General features: G+C 38.7%; 1 protein-coding gene across 1 annotated transcript; it reads left to right on the top strand.

The window, feature by feature from the left end:
* Nucleotides 1-963: 963 nt before the first annotated feature.
* Nucleotides 964-22,496, top strand: LOC127529013 (uncharacterized; the record flags this gene model as incomplete). The annotated part of the gene is made up of 2 exons (XM_051931253.1): nucleotides 964-1,787; nucleotides 22,421-22,496. Coding segments are annotated over 2 exons (900 nt in total), but the record flags the coding sequence as incomplete, so codon positions are not given.
* Nucleotides 22,497-22,971: the final 475 nt, after the last annotated feature.

The following is a 22,971-nucleotide window of genomic DNA, read 5'->3' as shown; positions in this document are numbered from 1 at the left end:
CTATTGTCAAGCTCAGAAGTGGAAATGCGAGTCTCCTGGTTTGTGCTGTAACGGTGGTAAAGTCTCTCTCACTCCTTTACGTAAGCTTTCTGACCTTCTTGAGGGCCTGTTAAATGGCGAACATCCTCAAAGTGAGCATTTCTTGAACAATATTCGAAAGTACAACAGCGCATTTCAAATGACGTCATTTGGTGCTAAACAAATCGTTGAGGGAAATTTTATGCCTTCATTTAAAGTTCAGGGACAAGTGTATCACTTGATTGGCAGTCTTTTACCTATGCCGAGTGAGGAACACAAATTTTTCAAATTTATTTTGTCGGGGATGATGAAAAGGAAGCACAAATCCACTGCGCTAATTTTTCTGGACTTAACATACCCCTGGTCAAGCAATTACAAAAAATGCTCCATGACTGTAACACTTACATCCAGGACTTCCACTCCACAATGGACAGTATTTCAGATGATGACAAAGACTTCAAAGTTGTCATTCACGCAGACAAAAAACCATTACATGCACACAAAGGCAGATTTAATAAACCCACAGTTCATCAAGTTGGTGTTGTCATCATTGGGCAAATGTTCAACAATAGAGATATTGTCTTGAAAACCAGAGACAATAAACTACAACGCATTAAAGAAACCCACAGATCCTATGATGCACTTCAATATCCTCTCATGTTCTGCTATGGTGAAGACGGCTATTCTGTATCTATACCTCAAGTTCATGCTACCAGTAAGTTACCTATGAACAAAACCGTCTCTGCAGCAAACTTCTATTCATACCGCCTTATGATCAGACAACATCATGATAATACTATCCTTTTCTTCCGAACTTTATTAAATCAGTTTTTAGTTGATATGTACGCAAAAATTGAATCCGAAAGACTAAATTATATCAAACTAAATCAGAAAAAACTACGAGCTGAAAATTACGTTCACTTAAAAGGTGCTATTGACAAAAACGACACTGATTTAACAGAACTTGGTCAAGCTGTCATATTACCATCTTCTTTCACTGGAGGACCTCGCTATATGCACGAGCGTACACAAGACGCAATGACATACGTACGTCATTATGGCCGCCCTGACTTATTTATCACATTTACTTGCAATCCTAAATGGCCTGACATTACTGAAATTCTCCTTCCACGTCAAAAACCTCACGATCGCCACGACCTTATCAGTCGTGTATTTCATCTCAAGATTCGGAAAATGATAGACTTGCTCACGAAGAGTAACATTTTCGGCTGTACAAATTGCTACATGTACACCATAGAGTGGCAAAAGCGAGGTATTCCCCATGCACACATTCTATTGTGGATAAAAGATAGGATTAAACCAGCTCTCATCGATGAAGTCATCCGTGCGGAAATTCCTGATCCACAGACTGACCCTGCCCTACACAAAATAGTAAAATCCACCATGATTCACGGCCCATGTGGACCTCATAATATCAACTCACCCTGCATGATCAACAGAATATGCACTAAGAAGTACCCGCGTCCATTCATCTCAGAAACTCAGACCGGAGAAGATGGTTACCCTCAGTACCGCCGGCGCGCACCTGCTGATGGAGGTCATACAATTAACATCAAAGGAGTAGATATCGACAACAGATGGGTGGTTCCTTATAGTCCTGTGCTATCCCGCTTCTTCAATGCTCACATCAATGTCGAATTTTGCACTTCAGTAAAATCAATCAAATACATCTGCAAGTATGTTAACAAGGGAAGTGACCAGGCAGTATTTACAATACAAAATGAAAATGACGAAGTATCTCGATACGAAGCTGGTCGTTACATTAGTAGCTCTGAAGCAGCCTGGCGCATTTTCTGTTTTCCCATTCACGAACGTTTCCCTCCAGTCGTTCATCTTGCTGTGCATCTTCAGAACGGACAAAGAATTTATTTCACAGAAGCCAACGTTGCCGATAAAGTACACAATCCACCACAAACCACCCTTTTAGCATTCTTTGACCTTTGTAAACACGATGATTTTGCAAAACAACTTCATTATAATGAAATTCCATCATACTATGTGTGGGCAAACAACATGTTTCGTCGAAGAAAACAGGGCAACCCTGTACCAGGACATTCGGGAGTAAAAAAGGATAATGTACTGGGACGGGTCTACACTATACACCCAAATAACTCTGAATGCTACCGTCTTCGACTGCTGCTCAACAAAATCACAGGTCCCACATCTTTCAAATGTCTCAGAACAGTTGATGGTGTCCTACATCCGACCTATAAGTCAGCCTGCAGGGCACTCGGTTTATTACATGACGATATCAACTGGGACGAGACTCTACACGAAGCTGCTCTGTCTCGCTCACCTCAAAAGATCCGTGAACTGTTTGCTGTCATGTTGGTGTTCTGCCAAATGGAAAACCCCTTAAACCTATGGGAAAAACATAAAGACAGCATAGCAGAAGATATTAGGAGACAGACTGAAAAACATCATATACAAAGAGAAGTCCACCAGTGGTTAAATTTGATCTATAACAACTGTCTACAGTTGCTTCAAAACTACGTAATTAGTATTGGAGGTCAATCTCTTCATCATTACGGTTTGCCTTCACCTTTAACAGAACTAGCACAACTTACGTCAAATCCCGAGTACTTGAAAGAGACATCTTACAACACCTCGCAATTGGCCAATATAGTCACAAATAATGAACGTTTGCTAAATAGTGACCAAAAGTCAGTTTATGACCAAATCATGAGCAGCGTTACGTCAGCCACTGGCACGGTGTTTTTCCTTGATGCTCCAGGAGGAACTGGTAAGACATTCCTAATAAACCTTCTCCTTGCAAAAATCAGAGCAAAACATAACATTGCCATAGCTGTGGCTTCTTCTGGCATTGCTGCAACTCTTCTAGAGGGTGGCAGAAGTGCTCATTCAGCTTTCAAGCTACCTCTGAACCTCAACCATACTGAATCCCCCATGTGTAACATATCAAAGCAGAGCAACATGGCTGAAGTGCTGCGACATTGTCAGCTTATTATGTGGGATGAATGCACTATGGCACACAGAGCAGGTATTGAGGCTTTAGACAGGACCCTCCAAGACATCCGAAACACTAACAAACTTATGGGAGGCTTGACAGTGTTACTGGCAGGAGACTTCCGCCAAACCCTACCAGTCGTGCCCAGAGGAACACGCGCTGATGAAGTTAAAGCATCTCTGAAATCTTCATACCTATGGCCACAAATCAATGTTGTTACTTGAAAAATAAACATGAGAGTTCATTTGAAAGGCGACAAAAAAGCCGAAGAGTTCTCTGGTCTTCTGATGAGTATAGGTGATGGCACCTTCATACAAGCAAATCGTAAAATAAATATTCCTACAAATCTCTGTCTCATCGTCAATACCTTACAAAGCCTTCTTCAAAATGTTTACCCCGATCTATGAAATCTCCACCAAAATGACGTGTCATGGTTAAGAGAGAGAGCTATCCTGACACCAAAAAATGACATGACTACGACTATAAACCACATTTTACTTCAACAACTACCTTCACAACCAAAAACATATCAATCTGTTGATTCAGTTGTAGAAGTAGAAGACGCGGTACATTATCCGATAGAGTTTCTCAACACTTTAAATCCTCCAGGCACTCCTGAGCATAATCTCATTTTGAAGGTTGGGGCACCAATAATGTTACTGAGAAACTTACAGCCACCAAAACTTTGTAACGGCACGAGACTTCAGGTCACATCTCTACAAAACAACCTGATTGAAGCAACTATTTTTACTGGCAGTTCCTCAGGTGACACAGTTTTTATTCCTCGCATCCCCGTTATACCATCTAATCTCCCATTTCAATTCAAACGCGTTCAATTTCCAGTAAGGCTCTGCTTCGCAATGACAATTAATAAGTCTCAAGGACAAACACTACAAAAGGTTGGCATTGATTTGAGGCAGGATTGCTTTTCACATGGCCAACTGTATGTTGCATGCTCAAGAGTAAGCTCAGCGCACAGCTTTGTCATATTACAACCGGACGGACGAACTGACAACGTCGTATACAAAGAGATCCTTAACAAATAATTATTTGTATATTTTCCCTCACTTTAAAAATGTTTACTTTTTTCTTAATTTAAATATTCAGCCAGTATTTCGCCGCTGCGAAGCGCGGGTATTTTGCTAGTTTAAAATACAATTAAAATGTGCAGCCATTATAATTTTATGAGTGTTCACATTAGGATTAGATGTGAATATATTTTGTATAAAATTTCTATCATCCAAGTTAGGTGCATAAATATTTATCAGAATCATTATTAGTATTGAATAATTGCCCATCACTATGACGTATCACTCTTAAGGATCACATATTACGTCTGACATTACAAAAGGGATAGTTCTGTGTATTAATATTCCCACACCCTTAGTTTTCTTTGTGTAGGCGGAGTGAAAAATTTGGCCAATCCATTTCCTTTGCAAATAAAACTGGTCCTTGCTTATTAAGTGAGTCTCCTGTAAAAATACTGTCTTGGCATTAAAACCTGTTAAGTGAGAGAATACTCTCTTTCTTATTAATTCATGATTGAGACCTTTGACATTCCAGCTAACAAAGTTCTCTGTTTGATCATAAAAAAAATTGCTTCTGAACTTTTGTTGACATGTTGTAGTCTTAAGTTACTACATTTTAACATATGATAGATTTGACATAGATTAAATGTTATTGTCAGGTATTATGGCTATAAAGCCTATTGTTGTGTTGGCACTAATAGTTATTATGGTAGCAAGGATAAGAAATAGCAAAGCGCTTACATTCAGAAAGTCACACAGTGCTCGAAATAAAAAATAAGTTGTCAGATATCAAAGTCGCTGTCAAACGGTGAGTTGTAGCCCACTGTCAGAGTGCCATATGGAAGCTTATTAGGTTACAGAGAAAAGAAAAAAATAGAGACACAGTAGAAAAAAAAATATTAAAATGTCAACTTTAATCTCCAAATTCCACTTTAATCACATAGTTTATTTTGTCATTAAAGTAGAACGTCATAAACTTAATCTTAAAATCTTTTAATTTAGTAGTTTCTCAAATACCCATAGTAGCTAAAGTAACACGTTAAATGCTTCATATTCTGTATGTTCTTCTGTGTACTCTTATGTGTGTAAATCACTACTTGCTTCTTATATTGGCCTTCTCTTACACCAGCAGGACACAGAATACATTACATTCATGATATTACAGCTCTCTGAACAATTTAAATGCTAAGATGTATACTTGATATCATTTTCATAATGAAATGAATTAAAGCATGTATTAAACATGGGGCCACAGTGGAGCAATGGTAGTGACGAGCAGAGATTTTTCTGGGCTCCTGCAAGATGCTTTCTACGCCATGCGTAACCCTCGATGAAATAATTTATTGCAGCAGTACTGTCTCTTTCAAAAATACTCAACCCCAATTCCTGTCCTTCCTTTTCTTTCTTCAAGTAATCAATCGCCACACACTCAGCTCTTTAATAAACGTCAAGCCATCTGTAAGCTTAGAACACCGATTCTTCAAAACTTTTAAGGAACATTGAAATATATTCATAGCACATGTTTAATTATTCCATCCTTCTATCCATCCAGGGTTGTGCCAGTCTCAGAAAGCATACAGCACGAGGCAGGAACAATCCCTGAACAGGTAGCCAGTTCATCGCTGTCCACCATATCCACACATTTAATAACAACATACATTATTTAAATGACGTTAAAAGTTTATCTGTATAATTTAATATATATATATATACTGTACTGCATTTCAAGGCATGGTGAAGACAAGATGAAAAAGGGGCTTGAGTTGCCTTGAAAGCTTGCATATTGTAATATTTTTAGTTAGCCAATAAAAGGTGTCATTTTGCTTGACTTCTCATTACTATATGTAAAATTTAACAAAAATAATGTTCAACCCCAAAACAGAAAAAGTTGGGACAGTGTGGAAAATGTGAATAAAAAAAGAAAAAAGCAAGTTATAAATTCTCCTCAAATTTTATTTCACTGCAGACAGTATGAACACAAAATAATTCACGTTTTGTTTTGTCAACATTATTTGATTTGTAAATAAATATCCATTCTTGCCATTCAGGCTTGCAACACATTCCAAAAAAAGTTGGGATGGGGGCAATTAAGGGGTAGAAATGAGGTATAATAACTAAATAATGATGTGATTTGAAACTGGTGATGTTAACAGGTGATTGCAATCATGATTCGGTACACAAGCAGCATCGCGGAAAGGCGTACTCCTTTAGGAGCAAAGATGGGCAGAGGATCGCCAGTTTGCCACCAAGTGTGGGCAAAAATCTTTGAAATGATGAAGAAAAACGTTTCTCAAAGACAGATAGGAAGAGATTTGGGCATTTCTCCCTCTACAGTGCATAACATAGTGAAAAGAATCAGGGAATCTGGAGAAATTACCGTGCGCAAAGACCAAGGGCGCAAGCCTAAACTGAATGGCCGTGATCTCCGAGCCCTCAGACGGCACTGCATTAAAAACCGTCATTCATCAATAAATGATATAACTGCGTGGGCTCAGGACTACTTCAGGAAGTCACTGTCAAGCACTACAGTACGTAGTTACATTAGGAAATGCCAGCTAAAACTGTACTGTGCCAAAAGGAAGCCCTACATAAATAGTGTCCAGAAGCGCCGTCGACTTCTCTGGGCTCTGAGGCATCTGGGATGGTCCATTGTGCAGTGGAAATGTGTATTGTGGTCAGATGAATCAGTTTTTCACATCTTTTTTTGGAAGAAATGGACACCGTGTGCTGCGGACCAAAGAGGAAAAGGACCATCCAGACTATTACCAGATACAAGTCCAAAAGCCAGGGTCTGTCATGGTATGGGGTTGTGTCAGTGCCTTCGGCAAAGGTAACTTGCACTTCTGCGATGGCACCATCAATGCTGAGAAGTATATCTCAGTTTTGGAGGAACAAATGCTGCCTTCAAGACGACGATTTTTCCAGGAACGCCCATGCTTATTTCAGCAAGACAATGCCAAACCACATACTGCGTGCATAACAAAGGCATGGCTGCGTAAGAAGAGGGTGCGGATGCTTGACTGGCCTGCCTGCAGCCCTGATTTGTCTTCTATAGAGAATGTTTGGCGCATTTTGAAACGAAAAATGCGTCAACGAAGACCCCGTACTGTTGCGCACCTAAAACGTTGTTTGCAGGAAGAATGGGACAAACTAACACCTGCAACACTTAGTCACTTGATTTCTTCAATGCCTAAACATCTTTTAAGTGTTGTTAAAAGACAGGGGAACTGTACAAACTGGTAAATGCTGTACTGTCCCAACTTTTTTTGAAATGTGTTGCAAGCCTTAATGGCAAGAATGGATATTTATTTACAAATCAAATGATGTTGACAAAAAAAAACATGAATTACTGTATTTTGTGTTCATACTGTCTGCAATGAAATAAAATTTGAGGAGAATTTATAACTTGCTTTTTTCTTTTTTTATTCACATTTTCCACACTGTCCCAACTTTTTCTGATTTGGGGTTGTATGATAAAATTAGATTATTGCAGAAAAAATTATTGGACCTATCTTCCACCCTTGTAAGCTTAACTCATACACTTTTCAGTTCTTGGTGATGTCTTAGCAACTGTTTTAGTTATGTCTAACTGCTTTTTATTTATTGCGGACAATTCACTTAGAAAACCTATTTTTGTGCTCACATTTAGTTTTGAGACTTGGTCTAAAACAAAGGATTTTATGTAGTCAAAAATGATGCCTAGCCATTCATGTTAACTCTGTCATTGACAGAACTGTCTTTTAGCCATAGCTAGTCACAGCTAGCCAAAACTATAACATTTGTGTACAGGCAAGTGTGTCACTATTTTAATATAACATTGAAGTGGCATGACAGATTTTTTATGGCATGGGGGGCGAAGAGCAAACTGAAAACGTATCCATCACCTTCATGATTCGTCCTTACATGTGTTGCCAAAGGAAAAACATATTTACATATGCTCATTTAAAGGTTAGCCACCAGTGGAGATTTTTTTTTTCATTATAACCCTTCTAAAGTATTTCCCTTGTGTTATTCTCTCACAAAGTAGATTTATGTCATCTGAACAACTTGATACTATATAAGATGTGCAAAGAAAATATATACAATATATAATTTAATTCTTTTAAACTCATGAATACATCATAACTCTATTTTAACATTTTCATAAAAATGGCATTATTTCAGGTTGCTTGCTGTTGAAGTTGTATTCACAATTTTCTTATTTCAAATGCCAACAGGGTGTCCTAACATATGCACAGAACTGTATATATATATATATATATATATATATATATATATATATATATATATATATATACACATATTGTGGCGGATGGCTGGAGCTCTTGCCCAGCTGGGATGCCTGGACGATGAAAAGACCGGGAGAGACAATACCTCCTTCGGGACACTAAGGGGCGTTTGGACGATTCTGGAGCCATGGACTACAGCACTTCTGCCACACCAGAAAGTGCTGCAGGAAGATCATCAAGGAGCACATGGAGCACATATGGGAACAATATAAAAGTGGCTGCATCAATTCATTCCGGGAGGTGGAGGACAGAGCTTGTGAAGGGAGGAATAAAGGTGGCAGAAGAGAGAAAGAAAGGAAAAGAAAAAAGAAAGCAAAAGAAAGAAGGGACTGAGTTATTGTTGGTGATTTGAGTATTGTGTGCTGTGCTGAGAACAAGAAAATAAAAGCGTGAGTTTTTCAAGTGTGTCTGACTTTAGGGGTTGGGTGGCTGGCACGCCCCCTACAGGTGTCACAATATATATATATATATATATATATATATATATATATACTGTATATATATATATATATATATAAAATTGCACCATCTTTAGTTTCATCACCTTTGACTTGTTCAAAATACATAATAAAAAAAGAAGAGATTTATTCACCTCTCACATCAGATACCTGTACATTTACCATTACCACCTCTTCTGTCAACAAGATTGGTAATAACAATATCAGCAGTGCACGCCTATGCAATTAACATGTGATTTTGGCCAGCCTTTCTCATTACAAACCTTTTCCTATACAAGAGGCTCCCAGTAAATTGCAGGCATCCATCCTTCTAAGATCTATTTAAGACAGATGGATTGGTCTGCTAAATAAGCACAAGCCCAATTCCCCTTTCTTAACATGCCATTCTGCAGGCATCTCCCTGTCTTCATTAAAATGAATGCCTTTTCAGATTGCATCCGCTGGGGCCACAGGTGCATACTACCAGTTCTCCAGAAAAGTAATCCAAAAGGCAATGTGTTTTCTTATTTAACACATATTATTTCTTAAAGAGGTCCATGCTGCTAGGGAGGGATCTTGTTAAAATCAAATACATTCAAAAAACATACACGGAAAAAGCAAAGGTCCTGAATGCGGTTAACGTCTTCATTTTAACTCACGTTTAATTAAAATGTTAATTTAATTTTCCTAGCATCTGTGAAAAGACTGCCAAGCTGACCCCTTTGTCACTGTGCCGCAAAGCTGTCATTTGAGCTAACTAAATAAATTTAATATCTCAGTTGCTCAAATTGCTGTGATGGCAAACAATATTAGTGCAGTGAAGTTTTAGGATGGTTTTTATTTTATTATTTATTATTCTATCAAAGTAAAAAGCCCATGGGATGCTGCCATTAGTGATAAACAAGGAAAAGGTAACACTAGTGAGCTGCCAGAACCTACTTCTGACCCATAAGAATTTGATATTTGATGAATCCACTTGGTGCAACTGAAAGGCTAACATTTTATCAGCAGTATTGGTCAATCTGAGGACACAAGGAAAGAGAATTAATTAATATCACTGATGAATGGGAAGAGTTGCACATTTTTTCTTGAAAGGTTTGAAAACCTAATTTTTCCATCAGGGGGCTTATGTGTCCATATGCAAACTTCTCAAAATATTGCTCTTTGGTAGTTAAGCAATTTGGAATCTTGATCTAAGCTGTCCTATTATTAACGATGAAAAATATAGGAATAAAATGTATCTTATGTCTAAAGGATACTGAAGGTGTCGTATGCCTGATGATGTTATCTTCTCATCGAAATGTCCTTTTCCTCCCAGTGGACACAGTATTCACATTCAGCACTGCCCCAGATTTGGTATAAATGGCATTCGTGGGATGAAGAAAGAAAAATGGTTGGCATAAATTAAACTGTAACTTTTTTTAAGGAACAATGAAAATATAGCCACTCAGGCTAGCACTGAGAAATATTTATGGAAGGTCTTCACTGTGTCATTTGCAACAAGGAATCCAGACTTGCAAATAAAAAGGAAGTGGTTGGTATGGAATTTCATTTAATCCAGCCCTGTTAGCTAATTTCTCAAAGTAGTATAGTCACCAATGAGTGGCACTTCATTGGCACTATACCTTTTCAGTTGTCAATGTGAAATATGCAGCTTATTTATAAGGCCTTGCCATTTTGTGTTCTTTTAGCAGTGTGTGAGCAGGGTGCTTATTCCTTCTGAAAAAGCAGGCAAGGAGTTTTGAAATTAAAGGAACATTGCAAGTTGGTTAGATTCATTAAAGATGCCTGCAGAGGATACTCTGCCTAATTTTTGGCAGAGTGTACACAAAAGGAAAAAAAATCATAGGTGTAATGATTTGGACTCTAGCCTTTTCTGCACTCCCTCAAACTGATGATCAGTATTATCCAAAAATATGTGTTTTGCAAGAAATAATTTGACATGTTTGTAATATTTAATCTTAATTAAGGATTTTTTTCAAAGCCTGCTATTGGTGTTACAGTATTTCTGTATTAAATAAAATGTTTACATGTCTACATTTAAACATTAAAGAAGTTAATTAAAAGATACTATTTTAGTATATGTCCTTATGATGTTATATAATGTGCATATGCAGTATAATCATGGTGTAAAATTGCAAAACAAAATCAGCATTTTGCATTTTAATTCGAAATGTTTCTGAATCCAGAACAAGTTTTGAAAGGCAAGAGTTTATAGTACCAAATTATTAACCCAGTCATGATGACACTTTTCATTATTTTAAATTTTATCTAGTAAATAGAGCAAGACATTTAGAACAGTCCATACTTGGCTGCAGGACAAGGCAAATCACAAATATCCATTCATAAGTTACCAGAGTGCAGCTCTTACATCAGTAGCATGACAGTAGTTTTTTCTCCTACAGAGTTCTATTTAGTATTACGGACATAGGCAAGCTGCCCATACTCCTTTCTGATTCATTTTTATACTGTGTAGGTGGGGAATCGTAAGATTAAAATTGGCAGTCCTGTCTTGTGTTCTGACTTATCTTTGCCATTTGTGGTGCTGTTTGAAAATATGACCTGGAGACTAAACAGCCAAAAAGAGTCAAGAGGAAGATAAAGCTTCAGAATACCATGAATTAGTTGGGATACTGATCAACAAATTCCCAAAGGCCAAACAAAATATAGAAGTCAAAAGAACAAACAGAAAAATCCTAATAATACCCAACAAATTGTTGGCACTCTCCTTTCTAACCAGTTGTGGCACCCCAGACAAAAATGGTGACATAGTGGCATCAGGAAAAAAAACAATAAAAAATAATAAACAAATGGAAAAATAAGTCAAGATGTGTCAAAAAACCTAGACCCTTACAAACTTGAAACTTCTGTTAGATCTTTGGGGGCATTTCCTGTCTGTCCCAAAGCATCAAGAGTTTTCTCCATTGTTTTCCTCTGCGCTCTCAGTATATATTGCATCGGTAAACTGTGGCTATACATATATGTATAGTAGATACTCTATATGCATATATTTTATTATATCACTTAAACTGTAATCCTACATCAAGCTGTTAACTTTCAGCATGGGCCACCATATCCTAATGATCTAGTTGCAGACATTTTTTTTTCATTATGCTAAAGCTGTCCTCAGTTGTTATGAAGAAGATCACTCTAATATGCAGCAATTTAAGAAAATTATATGCATTCTATTGAGCAAACATTCTCATAGCTTGTATATAATACTATGTTCTGGAAGAAGAACACAAGGAGATCACATGATCAGTTATGTAATCACACTTTGCTACTGCTTCACTTTCAAAAGCAGAACATACATGAAATTCATTAGAAAATCAGTCTCCCCATTTGGGCAGAAAATGTTTGTGGTATTTACTTGAGAAATTTCTAAATGGATTTTTTCAAGCAAGGTTTTTCACGTTTTCACTGTATAATATGCCAATTTCCAAGCCAATGTTTTCTAATTTTATTCAAAATTCCTCAAGCATAGTAATTAACTTTATGCAATACTAAGTCCTTTTGTCTGCAGCAGCATAAACAGTGAAGCCCACTCTGTCAAAACAGCAGTTAAAACCGTTATTGCTTATCTGCAATGTATATTATTACGTTTTTAGAAGAGTATTTAGTTTTTGGACCAGTAGAGTTTTCTTGGGCAAAATACTCAAAAAGTTGACAGTGGACATTAAGACACGCTCAAGATGCAAGAAGTGCTATTTTTTTTAATTAGGTATGTGGTTAATATTGTAGATTGTGTTCATTTCTGTCTAATTGTAGACATTACTTTATTGCTTTATTTGCTATTTTTGTGATTTTTTATTGGAGTTTAAATAACAATAATTATCAACAATAAAAATAATAATCAATAGAAAGATAGAGAGAGGTTGGGAGCATGTGCTGATTACAGCACGTTGCTGTACCTACCAGATGATGAACCACCCGGTTGGGATCCGAGAGTAGCCTTGCAATGGGTGATACCTCATTAAGTTTCTCCTAAAATAAAAAGTTGAAAGAAGACAATTATAGTGACAGTAATAATAGTAAAAAAAACACCCCACCCATCACCCCACAAAATTTGCCTTATTAAAGATGATAAAAAGAAAATTACATGAGAAAAACCTAGGTGCTAAATGTAGCCCAGGAACCAGACCACATTGACATAAAATTTAGGGACGGGACTGTCCAGAGCACGGCATTGTTTATAATGTTATGTCATTGAATAAAGCAGAGTTGATGAAGATGGAACTGTATGAGTGCCATCTTCAGAAATAATCTTGAGGTTTTTCAACCTGTGCCATAAAGTTAACATATAGGAGACTAAAGGTCCTATAAATTGATAGCGTGAGATTTTTGTTTTAGTGGATTTACAGGATTTGATGACAAATCAGAGGGGGTATTAACAAGGGGAATCAACCAACTCTATGCTGGACACAGAACAAAAGCCCACTGGAATAATTCAAAATCCATCCATCCATCCATCCATTTTCCAACCCGCTGAATCCGAACACAGGGTCACGGGGGTCTGCTGGAGCCAATCCCAGCCAACACAGGGCACAAGGCAGGGAACCAATCCTGGGCAGGGTGCCAACCCACCGCAGGACACACACAAACACCAAGCACACACTAGGGCCAATTTAGAATCGCCAATCCACCTAACCTGCATGTCTTTGGACTGTGGGAGGAAACTGGAGCGCCCGGAGGAAACCCACGCAGACACGGGGAGAACATGCAAACTCCACGCAGGGAGGACCCGGGAATCGAATCCAGGTCCCCAGGTGTACCATCTGCGAGGCAGCAGCGCTACCCACTGCGCCACCGTGCCGCCTAATTCAAAATCTGGTAAGGAAACTTCAACCTCCTATTTATCACGGATAAGACTGGAAAAATTCATGGAGATTTCCTTATTATGCATAAGGATTTAGAAATCAGGACTCTAACCTCCAGGTAGAATTTATTTGGAGGGCAAGGGAGTACATTACTTTTAACAATGACCAAACTGGAACAGAAATATAGCAGAAGAGATGACCATGTAGTGAGTGAATCTTTAAAACTATTACAGTTCCAACAATGATTTGAGATTATGGTATTTTGACAAGCTAGGAAGATGTCAATACCCAAATATTTAAGGTCACTAGTCACAGGGATTGAGGCAGGGAAAGAGCATTGACTTACACAAACAACTTAATGGGAAAAGGGCAGATTTTTGTCCAGTTGATTTTATATTCGCATGTGGAAAATATTGAAAGGGGCATTACCTAGATATAACAGGATATCATCTGCATAAAATGATATATTTACGAGAGAAACTATAAGTATTAGAAATTAGGGTACAGTGATCCCTCGCTATATCGCGCTTTGCCTTTCGCGGCTTCACTCTATCGCGGATTTTATATGTAAGTATATTTAAATATATATCGCAGATTTTTTGCTGTTTCGCGGATTTCTGAGGACAATGGGTCTTTTAATTTCTGGTACATGCTTCCTCAGTTGGTTTGCCCAGTTGATTTCATACAAGGGACGCTATTGGCAGATGGCTGAGAAGCTACCCAACTTACTTTCTCTCTCTCTCTCTTGCACTGACTTTCTGTGATCCTGACGTAGGGGGTGTGAGCAGGGGGGCTGTTCGCACACCTAGACGATACGGACGCTCGTCTAAAAATGCTGAAAGATTATCTTCACGTTGCTACCTTCTGTGTGCAGCTGCTTAGTGAAGCGACATGCTGCAAAGTGCTTCGCATACTTAAAAGCTCAAAGGGCACGTATTGATTTTTGACTTTGTTTTTCTCTGTCTCTCTCTCTCTCTCTCTCTCTCTCCCTGCTCCTGACAGAGGGGGTGTGAGCTGCCGCCTTCAACAGCTTTGTACCGGCGGTGCTTCGCATACTTAAAAGCCAAACAGCCCTATTTGTTTGCTTTCCTCTCTGTTTCCTTTGAAGAGGAAGATATGTTTGCATTCTTTTAATTGTGAGACAGAACTGTCATCTCTGTCTTGTCATGGAGCACAGTTTAAACTTTTGAAAAAGAGACAAATGTTTGTTTGCAGTGTTTGAATAACGTTCCTGTCTCTCTACAACCTCCTGTGTTTCTGCGTAAATCTGTGACCCAAGCATGACAATATAAAAAAAATTTTCTACTTCGCGGATTTTCTTATTTCGCGGGTGGCTCTGGAATGCAACCCCCGCGATGGAGGAGGGATTACTGTAATTAGTTTGTGGGAACTTTGTGGCAGGACAGACATGCAAAAGACATATTTAAAAGAAGAAAAAAGAGCAGGAATGCTTGTCTGGCACCTTTAAAAATCTGGAAGGGTCAAAATAATTTTGAACAATGAGTGAAGAATAGAGTGTTTGAATCATATTAATGAAGCCTTCACCAAATTCAATTGATCTGGTAACTCACCACAGGAAATTTTAGCACAAGTGGTAAAAGGTCTTTTTTGCACCAAAAGCCAATAAAGCCACAGGCAAAATAACATTAGGGCCATAGCAAGAAACTAGAAGAGGTGATGCAAATTATCAGCATCCTGATAATTCAAGAAGTTTTGATAATAGCTTTGCATCAGAATTAATAACTGAAATGGAGCAAAAATGGAAAAATCTTCTTGGTAGTTGTGTTGTTTAAAAACAGCATACTTAGGACTAAATTAATTGTCAAATTTGAAGTAAAAATGGGGGATTCAAAAGTGTTTAGATACTGTAAGGAGAGCCAGCTGCTACTAAAATGTTGAAACAAAACCTCTGGAGCAAATTGTCAACACTCTGAGAGCACCTGGTATTAAATGAATCAAGGGCCTTTTTCAGCTTGAACATTAAAATCGGGGAATCTAGCAAGACTACATCTCCAGAAGACAATTTAGAAAGACATACAATTAAAAAAAGCAAAGAATATTGTGTAGAAGAAGGTTTAGCACCTTCAAGAAAAATGTCAGATTAGAACTCATAAAAGCAGTTATTAATCTGTTGGGGATTTTTGACAACTCTATTTTTTAATGGCTGTAATGGATGGAAATTAATAATATCTGTGCAGTTTCAACAGCAGTAATTTTCTAGGATTTGCACTGGACACATAGTACAGGGTCCAAATGAGCATGATGCATTCAAATTCAGCCCTCTGAGGCAGCAAAGAGATTAATTCAGATCTTTGCATGTTAGCTTAGTCACTTTTAATAATGGCACATTGGATTATTTCCTTCATAAATAGTGAAGCATGCCAACCCTCTTGATGTTTGATCCAAGGTCCTAGACATTCAAAGTAATAGTTTAAGGTTAGTAAACAAAGAACTTGCCTCTCCCTCTCTGAGTTGATGACATTTATCTCCATTCATTTCACAAGAGCAGCAATCATGTTGATGCCTGGTCAGAACTATTTGTTGTACCAGCAATCAAAGATACAATATCCCGTGACCGCTATTAGACTGAACAGGCCGTCTACAGATTCCTCACAGCTCTTTTGCTAGCTAATAGACTGCTGCACCACAACACAACTCTGCTTGGCACCGTAAGTAAAATGGGACTTCCATCTGTAGCTAAAGTCACTTTAGTACATGAGCAATTCACCACGCTAGTGTTTAGATCTGGCAGTGCAATGCTGACAGTGTAAAGGGCCAAAAAGAAGAAGTCTGTCTGCATTTTCAGTACCATGCACTATAACGTGGAGTACAGGCAAGATAAAAAAAACATGTTCAAATGACATAGCGTTTTTTTCAAAAAGTGATGTTTTCATGTATGAATGTGTGTGTGCATGTGCGAGAGAGACAGATTTGATCTCATTTAAGTGGTTACTGGAATATAAAATAAACACTTTTGCAAAGGTATACCGAAACAAGTCCAAAAATACATATCAACTTTGTGTTGATTGATATTTGAGCTTGGGTTTTTAACTCATTGACAGCAACATGTAAATTTAATTATTTTTTTTCTTTGGTTATATTCTTGAATAAAAGCAGGCTGCCTGCTGCTTGTGCTGATCCACATATTTGCAAAACAAATGATGCTGATGGAGAGGTCTGAAGGAATTTTTCATAGGCTTCAGGGATTCTAGTTTAAAACCATTTTGAATTTACAGTTCTCTTGTGTTTTATATTTAAAGATATGAAGATTTGCTGCTCTTTTTTAAGCTTTGTGTATGTAGATATTGGCATTCTCAAATGTATTCATCACAAATTCAGGGTATGTGAAATTACTCCTACCATAAAACTTCCATAAAGTACTGCATATGTGTGAGTTGATGTATGACAAAGTCAAGACTAGACGGCAGCTGCATGTAAATCTATGTGGTAAAAGTTCTTCTTTATGATTTTATTTATTTTCTGTATGTGTGCTAGGTTTTACAATGCACCAAACTTCAGGATGTGGGTACATGTACTATACACAATGGAGCACTGCCACAGAGTCACCTAAAATTACTAATTACCAGTCTTAACTATCATTCAGCATATGTTATGCATATGTTTCCTTTGAGTTTCATCCAGTAGTGCGATAATGCTTATAGACTGATTAAAGAGTTCAAGAGAAGAATGTTAATAAAAATTTAAGATCAGAAGAATGCATTCTTTGACTGAACATGTTGATATATTCTTGGTTACGTTGAGGAATGGGGTGAAATGTATATATAGTATTCCTTTTTTTGTTTTTATATTGATGTACCCCTTTAATTGTTTGAGCATCATGTCATAATTAAACAGTTTCACATAACTACAAAAAAAAAGTATGCTGCTGTCCTGAATCCTTCAACCCTATTACAATACAGTGTATTGGAAAAATATTAATTAACTACTGCTTGTCTAGCATTACTTCTTTAAAATTGTTATAGATCTCGGTGACATGGTGGTCTAGTACCTTGCACTACTGCCTCACATATTTAGCATCCTTGGTTTGAATCTCTCAAATAGTTTTTTTTTAAGTTTATGTCTGTGTGGGCTTTATTCCGCAAGCTCTAGTTTTCCTCCCACATCCCAAAGGAATGTAATTTAGAAGTGGCAGTTCAAAATTGGCCATGTATGGGTGGTGGACTAATTAAGCTTGAGAATGTTATGACATTTCCACCCTCATCAAATTGCAAGTGTTGTAAGTACATCAGATCAATTTATTTTTGAACAGTATACTTCTCATTGACAGGCGTGGAGTGCCATATATTACATGCTAAATATTATTATACAAATACAATTTAGAAGTAATGACTTTTAGATTAAATCACTGTCTGATTTTACTTGCCAGACAGATTGTTTTCTATACTTTTGCTTCACTGAGGTTGGGTTAACAAAGCATTAACAAAACCCATTTTGGTGAATTAAGTCTGGCTAGTAAGTAGAAGGTTGACATCTTCCTGACACAAGGGAAGTGTTCATTTTCTAGTCACACAAAACAGCAAGTCTGAAAACTTAAAGGCTTCAGAGGTATAAATCATGTCTTAATTAAGATGCAAAACCATCAGATTAAATTGCAGATCTTATTACCTCTTGACAGAGGAAACAATTGCATGCTGAAGGCAATTTATAATATTGCAACATTATCTGTGATCTGCAATTTTTGGCAATCAATGACAAAGTGAATGATGCCTTTATAACAGTTAAGGTTTTTATTTTTAAATCTTAAATATGTCAGAGAAAGCTCTGAATCCCATTTGCAAAGTCTCTTATATAAATCAGTGATGAATAACAAAGATCAATGTGGTGGCTGTACCAGTCCACTTCCGAGTGTTCAAGAACCAAAGAAAGAGTGGAAGAGCAAACAATTTGCACCCTATTTATGATGATTATGGTTACAGCTAGAGACAGCTGTTCATTAGATAATAACACGCCTTTGTATGAAGATTGCTGACAAGTGGAAATAAAGCAGTGTTTATTGAAAATGGTTTTGTTTATGTAAAGAGAGATGATCTTCATGTTTGTTACACATCTATATATATAATTCTCTAAGCCGCCGCCAGAGCGGGCAAGACACCCATGAAAGCACGCAGGAAGGAGCCACGCCCACACCCATGAAAGCACGCAGGAAGGAGCCACGCCCACACCCATGAAAGCACACAGGAAGGAGCCACGCCCACCAACTCTAAGACCATTGGATACGACGAAAACTCGCAGAGCCACGCCCACCAACTCGGATGCAACGCCTCGGAAAACACGCCGTCATTTCTGTTTGTCTGTGCTACAGTCCACATGCAGCTCTGAGCCACATTGACTTTTCGGTTACGACTCACGACCGCGTGCAACATCGCAAACTGTTTTACACGCTACTTACAGCAATTCGCATCCGCGACAAACATGCGTCTTCTTAGATGGTCCTGCAGGAACACGGAAAACGTTTCCCCGCCCACCAACACTCTTTACTCCCCGGCCCGCGTCCACCGCATCTGCGACAAACATGCGTCTTCTTAGATGGTCCTGCAGGAACACGGAAAACGTTTCCCCGCCCACCAACACTCCTTATTCCCCGGCCCGCATCCACCCTTGTTCTCTAGGCATTCCCACTGCCTGCTCATGTGCCCGGACGCAACAACTCACCGACCACCCTGTAAGTCGCTTTCGTCTGTGCTAGGAGTCCACATGCACCTCTGAGCCATGTTGACTTTTCATTATTCTTTTCGGTTATGACGCACGCACCACCATCGCAAACTGTTTTACACGTCATGGTCTTAGAGTTGGTGGGCGGGTCTCCATGAGTTGCTCTTGCGAGCGGGCACATGACCAGGCAGTGTGTATGCTTTGAGAATGAGGGTGGACGCGGCAGGACCATGTAAGAAGAGGCATGTTTGTCGCGGATGTGAATTGCTGAATGCAGCGTCTAAAACAGTTTGCGAGGGGTATCCCATGGGATCCTTAAAACAATCCTTTAAAACTGAGGTTAAAACACAATGAAGGAAGCAGTCTTTAAAAACCAATAAGCCCTGTGCCTCTGTTTCATTAGCGTCTCACCTGCTTCACCGATGCAGGCCCTGCAACAGTCGAGACGCTCTCTCAGCAGCTGACCTTCTCTGTGCCTGACTCCACTATAGGCTGCAACAAAATTATGAAAGTACGGGCGCATTTGTTTCACACAAGCTGTGTGTGTGGATGGGTTAGTGTTAGTTAGTTACTCGAAGGATTTCAAGATTTAATATGCACAAGCGGTAACACTGCAAAAGCAGCCCAAACCAGAAAAGACGGCTGGCAAAAAGTGGCCGACAAATTAAACACGTGTGCATTGTACTTACTGAAAGCAGCATTACGGATTTTGCAAATGTTCATTTTTTTACCTCTGCTTAAAAAACATTTAAAAAGTGGAGTGATTATGCGGCGTATACTACGCCGCGGGTTGGTATGCAGCGTGTAAAACAGTTTGTTTGTCGCGGATAATTTTCCTTTTACTATTACATGAAGACAATTTCCTGTTAATACTTCGTTACATTGATATAGCGGTGTTCTCAGTATGCAAAGCGCTATCCACACAGGGAGGAACCGGGAAGCGAAACCACAATCTTCCACAGTCTCCTTACTGCAAAGCAGCAGCACTACTACAGCGCCACAAGGCAGTTAAAGAATACACCGGGCTCAATTTTGTTTTCACTTCTGTTTACAGAGATCGAGTCGTAGATAGCATTGTTGCAATGTTACTTTTCTTAGTGGCTTATTACATTACGGATGTTTCACATGTTCATTTTTTCCCCTGTGCTTAAAAGACATTAAAAAAGTGTTTCTCAGCTGTGACTCCGGAACATCTCAGTACGCAAGCTATATTAAGCGTCAACAACGAAGACTCGCTACACCTTAATCTACAAGTATTGACACTTATCCCTACCGACGAAGTAACTTTCACCAGCGTGGCCTTCTTCGTCACAGATGATCCCACTTTCAGTCACGGACAATTATATGTTGCTCTCTCCAGAGGTCTATCTTTTCATTCACTCACAGTGGTATCCACAAACCCACCCCATTTGGACAACTGCTTTTTGCAGATGATGTTGTCCTGTTTGCTTCATCAGGCCGTGATCTTCAGCTCTCTCTGGATCGGTTCGCAGCTGAGTGTGAAGCGGCTGGGATGAGAATCAGCACCTCCAAATCTGAGACCATGGTCCTCAGCTGGAAAAGGGTGGAGTGCCCTCTCAGGGTTGGTAGCGAGATCCTGCCCCAAGTGGAGGAGTTCAAGTATCTCGGGGTCTTGTTCACAAGTGAGGGAAGAACGGAGCGTGAGATTGACAGGCGGATCGGTGCGGCATCCGCAGTAATGCGGGCGCTGCATCGGTCTGTCGATCTATGTTCCTACCCTCACCTATGGTCATGAGCTATGGGTAGTGACCGAAAGAACGAGATTGCGAATACAAGCGGCTGAAATGAGTTTCCTCCGCAGGGTGTCTGGGCTTTCCCTTAAAGATAAGGTGAGAAGCTCAGTCATCCGGGAGGGGCTCAGAGTAGAGCCGCTGCTCCTCCGCATCGAGAGGAGTCAGATGAGGTGGCTCGGGCATCTGATCAGGATGCCTCCTGGACGCCTCCCTGGTGAGGTGTTCCGGGCACGTCTAGCCGGGAGGAGACCCCGGGAAAGACCCAGGACACGCTGGAGGGACTGTGTCTCCCGGCTGGCCTGGGAACACCTCGGGATTCTCCTGGAAGAGCTAGAAGAAGTGGCCGGAGAGAGGGAAGTCTGGGCATCTCTGCTCAAGCTGCTGCCCCCACGACCCGACCTCGGATAAGCGGGAGACAATGGATGGATGGATGGATGGGTGTCGTTCAGGAAGTGTTCACCCATCAATACATAATTATGCGGCATATGCTACACCGCGGGTTGGCTAGTATATTTTAAAAAACAAACCAAAACCTACAGGAGTCTATCCAATGTTAGTCTGTCACAGTGCCTATTCAGATACATTTAGACAAATGTGAGCAATTTAGAACTGCCAGTTAACCTGACACTAGTGTCTTTGAGAAATGGGAGCAAGCCTATGATACCTGGAGAAAAAAAAACTGTAGATATGGGTAGAACGTGCAAACATAAGAAAGACAATGACTTACTGTAAAGATCTATGAGGCAGCAGTGCTAACCATTGCACCGCAATGCTACCCTTTCATGTTTGCACCCCTAAAATTATAGATTTCAACAATGGCATTGTCACTAACAATAATTTGTTATACTAACTTTTAACTATAGTTTATTTTCTCTTGTTGAGTATACATTCATTGTTCAAGTATAATGAATAAATTAGTGAGGGTAAGACTCTTTCCAGACATTAGTATACTTCACCTTCAGCACCTCTTTTCTTTAAAAGAATCCTATAGCTAATAATACTAATTGAAACTCATGTTTATCAGTTTGCTAAAAAGTACAAAAGTGATAATTGTCTTAAAAATCAATAAATAAAAAGTGAATGCTTGAAATATTCCAGGTAACTCTGTAATGCTGATTCAAAAGTGGCACCACTGTTCAGTTTACAATTTTTATCTGCTCCAGTAAACTATTAAAAAATTTTGTTTGTTATGTGTGATTGTTATTCCATTCCTGTAATTAAAATGATAACCTATAATTTTGTTGAGATGTTAATATGGAAGCATCAAGACTTTTGAGAAAGTTTGTCAATTGTGTATAGCAAAAAGAAACAAGCACAATCTAACATTTTTAACCATTTTCATAAAGTAACATATTTTTCAAATTCCATCTCAACAATGACTTTTTCTCACATAATTTTATTTGTGATTTCCACAGAGAAATCTATGTCTTACAGGCAGAGTATGCCTGCCAGGTCCTGGGAGAGAATCTGAATGTTGGTGACTTACATTAGCAATAAGAGACAAGATATACACTCCTTAAAATTTACATGTTAGTATTTTACTGCCAGTCACCCTTTGAAGAAGGCAAATGTTCTTCCAAAATGACTTTTCCTTAACCAAGATGTTGAAGTCCTGGATGTCAAAGCAAAAAATTGTATATTGGTATCAATTTTAAGAAATTGTCAGGTGATGTTTGGTTCATAATAAATCTAAGCAAATATATGTGAGTGTTTTGCATACTGTAAATAGCCAGTATGGTATTATGAAGGTAGGAGTAGGATTCATTATGTTTATTGGCAGAACTACTAGAAAACATGTTCTTTAAATAAATGTAAACATATCTTTTTTGCTATCCAAGTCACGACAATATACAAAACTTAAAAATAGCCTGATTATTTTATACACACAAAGTGAACCATTTCAACGAGTTCTCAAGGGAAAGAGAGGACACAGTTTGATTTAGGAATGAAATAGTTTGGTGTTCTG

This window comes from Erpetoichthys calabaricus, chromosome 8 (assembly GCF_900747795.2).
Source record: "Erpetoichthys calabaricus chromosome 8, fErpCal1.3, whole genome shotgun sequence".
Lineage (NCBI taxonomy): Eukaryota > Metazoa > Chordata > Cladistia > Polypteriformes > Polypteridae > Erpetoichthys > Erpetoichthys calabaricus.
Note: the sequence above shows the minus strand (reverse complement) of the source record. Positions and strands in the feature narration are given on the sequence as shown.